Below are 9,993 nucleotides of genomic sequence, written 5' to 3' on the forward strand. Positions count from 1 at the left end.
CTTAGTCTCATTGTGATAGTAACAGTTTGTTGCACATACCTTGGTCTTGTGACGGCAGAAGCTGTTCAAAACCCACCTTTAAAAGCTTCTGCTGTTTTGAAGTTGCCTGGAATTAAAAGACCTAACCTTCTTCTGGGCAGAGGCAGTAAAATGAGGTTTGCGTGAACCCAAAATGTTTATTTCCCACCCCTGCAGCACAAAACCTCCTCTCACAGATTCTTGTCTGTGGGAAGTGTAGCTTGATTTATTTGTAGGCTTTTTACAGTGGGGGAGTGGAGAGGGGAGAAGGAGAGCGTGGACAGAGAAGGGGCACAAATGAGTAGGTGAACTCAAAGAAACTAAAGCTCGACTGAAGAACTGAGGGTTTCGGCATCTAGTTCCAACAGCAACAAGCACAAGTCCCCTATTTGGGTGAAAAAACAAACCCCAGCCGCCTTCTCAAGCGCAGACAAACATTTTTAAGTAGTTTCCTTATTGTATTTCTCACTGCCCTCATTTGTATCTGTACAAACTGCAAAGTTGACCACGCATGGCATGATACAGCGAAAAGGAACATATTTTTCCAACTAACACAAATAAAACTTCTTGGCTACGTGACTGGGCTCTTAAAAATACAGGAATGCACTGTGCACCCTAGCAGTAGGCAGACAACCTCAGAGCTGCTTTTCTAGTCCTAAAATGTCCTTTTAGTAATGAGGGGCAACTTAGATGTTTTGCAATAGCTGGTTTTCTCCCTTTCTGACATGGGAAGTGGGGATTTGGTGGGAGAGAGGCCCAGATCAACTGATCTTCTACACTTTGAAGTTTTTATTTTTCTTGAGCTACAAAAATCTAGAAGTGGGATTATTTGAAAGTGAAAGACTTTGGGAATCCAGATGATTCTCCTCAGCATGAGGAAGGTTTCCGTGAGGTCCATTTGGAAAGTGCAAAACCAAACTATTTTGGATCTGGAGGGACCCTGTTACCTACAAGATGTGAGGAATGAGTAGGAAAATTTGAGTCCTGGTTCAAACAAGACCCAATCTTGCTGATGGCTTCCCTTCTAATTCCTGCTCTTCCTGTTTTTCTGAAGAGATGTTTTTGATGGGCTTGATGAACTTTCAAAGCCTCTTGAAGAGCTGGTGGCTTTAACTACAGAGGACGCTTGTGTTAATTCCAGATCACCGACAACAAGTTTCTTCCTGTTGGGTGTCAGAGGCTGCAATGGAGCTGAGGCTGCTCTGGGAAGCAGAGGAGAAATCCTGGGGGAACTGGAAGCAGCCAGTCATTTAAGAACAAAGATCTCAACTACTCAGAAGTAGGTCCTGCATGGTCCGTTTTACACAGCACACTTAAGAGACAATAAAGCAATTTAGCCAACCCAATGGAAGAGAATCAACTGTGCTTCAAGTACAATAGCACAGGAAAACATGATTATTTCTAATTTAATGGCAAAAGAGCTAAAATTTGTGCAGCTAGTGGTTCTGATGACTAGATAGGTGGTCTACTCAAATATGTTTGCAGCTACCCTCTGTGAGGACTCATTTGACATTTGATGCGAAAAAGATCCATATATGTCACTTGTCAAGAGGAATTGGGTCAGCAATTTGCAATATAAACAGCAAATTCAGCATATTAAGAACAATCACCAGCATGAAAAGAATAGGAATTTTATGCAGAAAGGATTTATCTGACTTCCTACACAGTTTAAAGCAGCAAGAGGCAATAAAAATGTTAGGTTTAAGCTACAAAAGATTTCGCGGGTGACTGCTGTCTCTGTAGATACACTGTGCACACAGTACAAACATGAACTGTGTGCCCACAAACCTCAAACACAAATGCATAACTGTAGCAGTCTTCACCTAAAGACAATGCGGTTCAGTACCTTTGCAGACTTTAATTTCTCAGCTGCTAACTAAGAGAACACAACAGCAGTCTGTATCATGCGGGAAACTATTCTCCCTGGCCTGTTTATGCAGAGTGCTGCCAAAAGAAACATGTGAAGGTCTAAAGTCTTGCAAGTCCAGCCTCATTATCTTCTCTCTGATGATGTTATGGGCAGAGAGTGAGAGAGAGGAATAAAATGCAAGTGAGAGATTTGCAGTATGCTCCTAGCTTTAGCTAAATCAGAAGACAAAGAAAAAGCTTCTCGTCACAAGTCTTCAAGCATCCAACTTCTAAATATAACAAAGCAACAACTCCTGAACAACAGCACTTAGTTCTGAGAAATGGACAAGTACACGAGCTAGAACAGGACACAGTAAAAATCCTAACCTGTGATAGCCCCTCTTCTCTCCCTTCCTCCCTGTTGCAGGAGCAGCAGTTATTTGCTTACAGATGATTACTTTCAATTATATTAAAATCTTAGAGCTAGGTGGCCTTCCAAGACTAAGGCTGAGGACAGGAGCCACAGGACTTCCTACTGAACAGCATCTGCTGTTCCAGATGCAGTCACCTTGTCAGTGTTCAACTCACAATTCTACTACGCACCCAACATCTCTTCTGTTTCAATGGCTCTTTAGCGTCTTTCCACTTCTCTGCAACCATCAAGTCATTCAGAAACTGCTACAGGGACAGAAGTGTCATCAAACTCCCTGACTGCATCCACCACGCTGCTAGATACTGGAAGACTATCACTGCCATTTGCATTAATTTCTGTGAGGTCCGTTAAAGAAACAGAATCCTGTTGTGATACTGTTTGCAACTAAGGAACTTGGCAACACCAGATCTGGGGAGTTTGGGATGAAGGAATAGTTGGGGAGACACCACACTTACTCACCTGCTATCACCAGCATTTGCCACGTAAAGCTTCCCCAATAAATACACCACCACAAGGGCTGTGCAGCCGCCAGAAATATTATACACAGTCCTCTCTCGTTCTATTTGCAAATCCTATGGGAAAAGAGAACAAGATTTATAAAGACAGCATTGCAATTAATGTTTTAGAAAATGAAGATTCCCCTAAAAAAACAAGAGTGTCTTTCTTAAACTGCATGTCCCGCTAGCTTTCTTTACTGTTGCAGCTACAGCCACATGGTCAGGGAGCAGAATGGCAAGTGGAGGAGTACGTATTACTTATGATACAAAGATGTTCGGGAAAAATCAGGACAGGAGATTGTAAAACATCAGGCATCAAGGAACAAATGGCAACTCTGAGGGATGCGAGGGAATTTTCTATGGAAAAAGCACCATGAAGGCAAAGATAAATGTAGCTTAACAACAGGTACCTGGTGGTATAATTGGAGAGTGCTTTACATAGACAGCAAATAATTAATGAGACCTAGCTACGACATGACTAACTACCTGCTCTCCAAAAGGGACGCTAGGGTTGCAGAGCATACCTTTACAAACAGCAGCAAGGCACGCTCATGCCACAAGGCTACGCTTCAGAAACAGAGGGAATGGGTGGATGCTAAACTTGTTAAGGGGGCCGGGGCAGGAAGGTCAGTAGAACCGTATTTACTGAAAAATACTAGTCATTCACAGACTTTCCGGGACGAACCACAGTACTTAACCCTGTGTCTCATCTCACTGCTTTTATGAGGTCCTGAAAAGACTTAATTTTTATGCATGTGCACAGGCCCAAATTTAAGGAGGTACATACCTACTCAAATAGTTCTTCCTGTGTTTAGCTTCCAACTGATTCTGACTGTAAGAAATATTATATATAAAAAAGCCTTCCTGCTTAATAGACATGGAGAACACAAGTCACATCTGTCACCAACAATCAATTAAGCCCAGGAATGAAAAAATATATAAATATATACAGAGAGAGAGAGAGAGAGAGAGCGTGTCCCTTGAAAGCTTGGAGAACATAAAAGACACAAGGAAATGAGCTATTTTCCAGTACTCCATACATTTTAAACAAAAATTAAAGTATATGCCAATGAATTCATTCTGCTGCCTCTTAGTTTAGTTTGGGATAATAACAAAGCATGTTACAAATTACCCTCCTCTCCTGTGCCCAGAATCAAATCCAATTTCAAACTGGTCTTTCCTTGTAATACTGGATTCAAACAGGGAGCATCATTTAACATTGCTATTGCAAGTACTGGCAGATCTTTCCAGCTAAACCCTGCCTACTTGTATGTGTTTTTTATTATGAATATATTTGTTTGCCTCTGTGTACACACACAGAGAGCTATACTTCAGCCATTTTCATATTTGCACTGAGCAACAAACAGCTCAAATTGTCCACGCCTTGGGGTACAGGATTTAGAGCTTTATTTTAAAGCTGAATTTATCTAAGGAAAAGCACCACAACAAATGCAAACTGTAACATCTGCAATTTGATTGAAAATCTGCAGAGTTGGAGGAGGCCAGGGACCATGCTTTGTTTCCTACAAATTTCAGGAGAGGGAGGTGACCTGGGGCAGCAGTGAGGATGCTCAGCAGCACTTGGCTGCTGTCCCGAGCAGGCTAGGCAGAGGTGTCTGTCACAAATAACGTGACCCTTCGCCGGCCGGCATACATAGGGACCGATCCCATTTGTGCCATGAGTACAGTACTGAGGCGGGCGGTGTGGCAGGGACAGCAAGAAACGTGCAGCGCTGCCCGACAAGGCCATCCTCTGCTGCACACGGGCACTGCACTCTGCTGCCGGAGAGACTCGGCGTTTTACTGCTGGCTCTTAGCCCGTGCTCTCATTGACTTGTGGTTTTCCCTTTTCCTTCCTTCCCCCCTCCTCCTCCCCCCTCTTTCCTTTTTGGAGGGGTGGTGGTGGAGCAGTGAGGACCAGGAGGAAAACACCTCCAAGCTAAAAATCAAAGCTCGCAGAACCTTTGGTCACAGACATGGGCCTGTTATAAATGCCACTTTATCTAATCTTGCTATAGAGAAGCTGATTTTCCTCCCCATGGTTTCTATATATTTTTAAATTAAGCTGAAAAGAACAGTTCAAAGGAAGCAGACATTTCTAACCACCAAAATAATTTAAATTTACAAATACTACAGTGGATTTTCTAGACACTGCTAGGAATTTTAAAACACCTTCATCTCCACAGTTCAGAGTATCCTCTGAGACCTTCAAACAATGTACAATTCCTTACCTGGTTTCAGCGCCATCATACATATACTTGCAAGTGCTGGAATGCCTAAATTAAAATTTATTTCTTTCAATAAGCAGAATTCAGAAGCATCTATTATAGGAGAGAAGGAGGATAATCCTTAGGGCCTCATTTTCAGAGTTTCCTTGACTTAAACTAGATCTGTGTACTGGATTTTTCTGAATCATTGCTGTTCATGGGCTCTTCCATCTAGTTGTTGTTCAGAACTTGAATTTAGAACCATGACTTGCCAGAGTATATTCAGTGCCACGTTTAATTTGATATTACATACTTTGTTTGACGTTTCCTTTTTTGGGGGGAGGAAAGGAAGGGGAGGCTTTCCTACAATTCAACAAGATTTGAGGGGAACACATAAACCAAAATAAAATAAAGCCCACCATTGCCACTAACTTATTCTGATATAGAGACATTGGCTTTTAATGAAATACTTTATAACAGTGCTGCTGGGAAAGTAGTTAAGCACAAACGGGGCAAAAACCCCAGAACACCTCTGAAGTCTTTACTGGTATAAAGGGGTTCATTCTAGACAAAGTCTGAGTGTATACAAAGCTTTCCTCATTTTACACCTGCAGAAGGATTTCAGAGCAAACCTTTTTCCCCCTTGCCCTGTTTTCCTCCTCTTTTCTGTAGCATACAGCTCATTCCCACATAGCAACCTGTGTGCAGGGGAAGAGCTGAGCAATGCTGGGCAGAATCAAACGATGCACCTTTCAGCCCAAAGGGCAGCACGTGCCACTCAGTCAGACCCTGACGGGGTGCGGGGGGGGAAGGATTTCTATATCCTCTGTTCAAAAGGTTATCGTTTCATACCAAGGAAGCAGCTAATTTAGTCTGCTCTACCCCTCTTTTTAGGAGGCACGATGCAGCGGCAGACAGGAGCTGGGTGCCCACAAGGGTTGCCTCACACCTGGTCGCCCTGGTCACTCTTCCCCAGGTGAGGGAGCACAGGGAGGAGAGAGCAAAGCATGCAGAGGACACCACGAAGTGCCACGGGGTACGTTTCCAGAGTGGGTGACAGAGAGCAGGGGTTGCTGTCTCCACCGATTACAGCAGCAGCCCGAGGACGCTGCATCAGCCCTGGACAGACCATCCCCGCTGTCCTGGCTGCTTAGGTCTCCTCAGCGCCTGCCTCACTAAGGCTCAGACCTGGGCTTCCAGAGCAAAACCAGCAAGTTAATCACACTAATTAACAATCTCTTCTGAAAAAGGAGGAAGATCACGCCACGAAGCCATTACCATCCTGTCTCTCGGAGGCTCCTGGACCCCGCCGGCGGCTTGCTTGTGCCACCTCGTGGAGACCCCGCGGAGGGGCTCGGGCACCTCGCCGAGCTGCAGAGCGCGGCGTGGGCTGGCGGCTCTTGGGGTGCTGCGGAGCCCCAGCTTTTCCTTCCACCTGCCTTGAACCACGCATGCTGGGCACACAAAGCGTGCCAGGACACTTGCCACCGGCAGCCCCCGCCGACCCCGCCGGCGGCTTGCTTGTGCCACCTCGTGGAGACCCCGCGGAGGGGCTCGGGCACCTCGCCGAGCTGCAGAGCGCGGCGTGGGCTGGCGGCTCTTGGGGTGCTGCGGAGCCCCAGCTTTTCCTTCCACCTGCCTTGAACCACGCATGCTGGGCACACAAAGCGTGCCAGGACACTTGCCACCGGCAGCCCCCGCCGGTGCCAGGGGAGGCAGCATGAAAGCAAGTGTGGCAGCACAAAAAGTGAATGCCAGCTATACCCAATGCTAAGTTTTAGAAGTTTAGGACCTGGAAAACAGAGCTAGGTACATTCAAATTGCAGTATCATCATTGCAACAAGTTAGCATACTGCAACAACAACTAAAACAACTATTTTTCATCTATATCTGTCCTCAGAGTAGGGGCCTTTCCTCCAGGATCTCAATCTTGCTATTACAGAAAGCAGCTTTACTCCCTACACACACAGTATCAGGTATCTGCTTTTAAAAAAAAAAAAAAAAAATCATGTTTCAGAAGGCGTAAAGACAAAATTAACTCCTTAATCTGCTTTACCTCTGTCAAAAAGGCATCAAAATGCCTGTAACACTGTTTCAACTCTCCTCATTCCTACTGGCTTCAGAGGAAGCTTTTCAAAAGGAAAACCATATAATACATGTTGCTCTCTCAAGATTGTTCAAATTGAAATGGCACCAATCTTGCAAAAGCACCTGTCCAAATTTCATCCGAGTCAAAAAAATCTCAATAAAGAAGAAAATCATGATGCAATGTATACAAACTTATACCTTCCACTAAATCATACAGACTAGTTTTGTGCCATTTTTTCCCATCCAAAATTAAGCAGGGTTCAGAGTGGAATAGGTGCTCTCTCTCCTTAATCTTTCCTTAAAATACATACTACATCACACACATGTACACAAGGTTAAATACAGAGAAGGGATTATAGTTTGATGCTTCTATCCAGTACAGAACAGCACTTGGAAACATCCCTCCTGGCTCCCTACAACTGAATCTATAAATGTACATCTTAAAACTCAAGAGATGAAAATTAGAGGATTTGACTTATGATACCTTCAGAACTTGAGCTTATTTATTTCCTTTTAACTGAAATAATTGAATTGTGATCACTGACAATTACTGACATTGAGTATTTTGCATTTTTTAAACAGGACAATAAATTATCTGAGAATACAACACAAACTTGCTAATCCCAGTTCCAACACAATCAGAGAACACCATCTAGAAGTGCTTCAAAAAGGGGACAGCTTAATTGTTAGATTTCTAAGTTAGGCAATGACTTGGTCTGTGTCAGCTTTCCACAGTGTTTTACTGCATGTGGCTGTCAGACAAGCACTGTCCAAAGAAAACCACACCCAACAAAGGAAAAATAATTTTTAAAAGCCTTTTGAAAGGGATGAATTGCATTTTATTTGAGACTTGAGGCAAAAACAGGGAGAGCTTAACTAGAATTCAAAAGGCATTTTGGGAAAAAAGTAATGGTATGCTAAATGCTCCCAGGAAAAGGGGACAAAATCATCATTGGATGTAAACCTGTCAGGTTGGCCTGTTTAAAAAAAAAAAAAAAAAAGAGGTATCTATCTACTCAGCATTTTCACCAGGTTCAAAGGGCTCCTTTGCAGCAATGGGTGTTTCAGGAAACAACACCAAAAAGTCTGCCTACGTGTCCAGGAAACATGAGCTTTCCCCAAGAGCCAGGTAAAATGATACACTGTGCTGGCACAAAACCCTCATACATTATGCACATCTCAACTGCATTGACCTAACTCAACAACATCCATGAAGTTCCAGTACAAAATAGGGCTGAACAAACAATGTGCTGTGGAAGAGATCCAAAATCTTCACCCGAAGACTAAGAGTATAAGCTAGCAGCAAGTTAGACAGAGGTAGGAGGAAGATCAATCATTGCAAGCACAGATGAGATTCAGAAGTGTTGATCTTAAGAACTGCTCCCTTACACAGACAAAAGAAAATACTCTTTTGCCTAAACCTATGCCTAAACAAGAAAATACTCTTGTGCCTATAAGCACAAGACTTCCCCAAGAGCTTAAAGTAGATATAATTATCTATTGCTTTTCTTAATCTGAACATTTTTGTAAGACTTCCTTTTAATGTAAAACTAAATGCTGAAATTATATTGCATTGTGGTAGACAGTCATTTATATAGCAAAGACAGACAATGAACTTCAGCACTCTGATAAAGAGCAAAAGTGGGAATTAAGGTTTCTGATCTGTAGCATATGAACAAAGACACAGGCAGGCAAATAAAATATTCTCTGGACTTCAGTTTAGAAAAAAGGGAGGACAGATTACTATGACCTGTACATGGAATACCCAGACATCGTATCTGTAGCAAGTTATCCAGGGTTTCTGCATTTGTCATACTCTATCCATAAAAGCCCGCCCAAGCAGTCAGGTGCCTGGACATGAGCTGAGATGGTCTTCTGTGTGAACACCCACCAGACAGAGGTGTGAACTCAAAATAAAGCAGGGCAATAACAGCCCTGCTCACTCAGACATGTTCATGAAGGCAGCGATGGGTAATGCACACGCTGCTCTCATAAGAAAGGTGAAGCACTTGAAACTGTCCTTCTTTAGCTCTCTTACCTTCACTTTCCAGTCCCATGAAACTCCATTTCTCGTCTCTCCTGCACTTGGAGGCAGTTTCAAGAGGAGAGAGTGAGTCATGTCACGCACTCAGAGCCTGGCACTCTTCTGGCCTGAAAATCGCCTTAACTGAAGCATGAAATTGGTGTCCCCCTCTTAAGCATGCTCTGAACCCACTAGGGTGCAGTGGGTGGGCAGTGTCATCTTTTCTCTTCTTTCTCAACAAAGAAGGGAGCAAGCTAGTCCTCCCTTTCTGAAATGGGCATCCTAAACTGACAGGAGATTTCCATGCATCCTCCTCTTTCTTTTCAGCTAGCAGAAACTGAGCCCACTAGCCAGCAGTGCATAAATCTGCTCACATGCCCCACGCTGAGCGATGCCTAAGCCACGGCTGTGGATCCCGCTCCTGGACCTACCCACCTAAAAGTCAGATGATGCTGTCCAAACCCAAGTGGTGGGTCTGTTTGCCTGAACTTCCTTGGAGAGAAAGGACAATCCAGGAAGATAATTGCTATTCAGGATTGAAAGTGAAGTAACACTTTGTTATAACAACAACTGTAGTCTCTAATTAGATGCATGTACTAAACAAAATTCACATATATCAGGAAAAACAATGATCGAGTACTTCTTTTCAGACAACAAATAAAACCTCTGGGAAACACTCATTAGTTCAAAAACCTTCTGCTCAAATAAGAGGCTTTTCTAAAAACAAAAAAAAAAAAATTAAAAAAAGAAGAAAAAGAGCAAGATCAGTTCTCCCAAGACCTGATCCACATGTATTCCTTGGCAGGCCAAGCCTCTGCTCTGCCTGACAAGAATTATTTTTAATAACATGGAGAAGTGAAGGCGGGAAGGTGCGGAGCA

At 43.5% G+C, this 9,993-nt stretch overlaps 1 protein-coding gene across 1 annotated transcript in view; it reads right to left on the bottom strand.

The window, feature by feature from the left end:
• The window catches only part of LOC104076773 (protein phosphatase 1H-like), a 56,706-nt gene extending 50,050 nt beyond the window's left edge, over positions 1 to 6,656 (bottom strand). The window contains exons 1-2 of the mRNA XM_009577767.1: positions 6,282 to 6,656; positions 2,759 to 2,871 (exon numbers count right to left, since the gene is read on the bottom strand). Of these exons, the coding sequence (XP_009576062.1) occupies positions 2,759 to 2,871; positions 6,282 to 6,656 (488 nt within the window). The remainder of the gene's footprint in view (positions 1 to 2,758; positions 2,872 to 6,281) is intronic.
• Positions 6,657 to 9,993: the final 3,337 nt, after the last annotated feature.

This window comes from Fulmarus glacialis, unplaced genomic scaffold (genome assembly GCF_000690835.1).
Source record: "Fulmarus glacialis isolate BGI_N327 unplaced genomic scaffold, ASM69083v1 scaffold3540, whole genome shotgun sequence".
NCBI classification, from domain to species: domain Eukaryota; kingdom Metazoa; phylum Chordata; class Aves; order Procellariiformes; family Procellariidae; genus Fulmarus; species Fulmarus glacialis.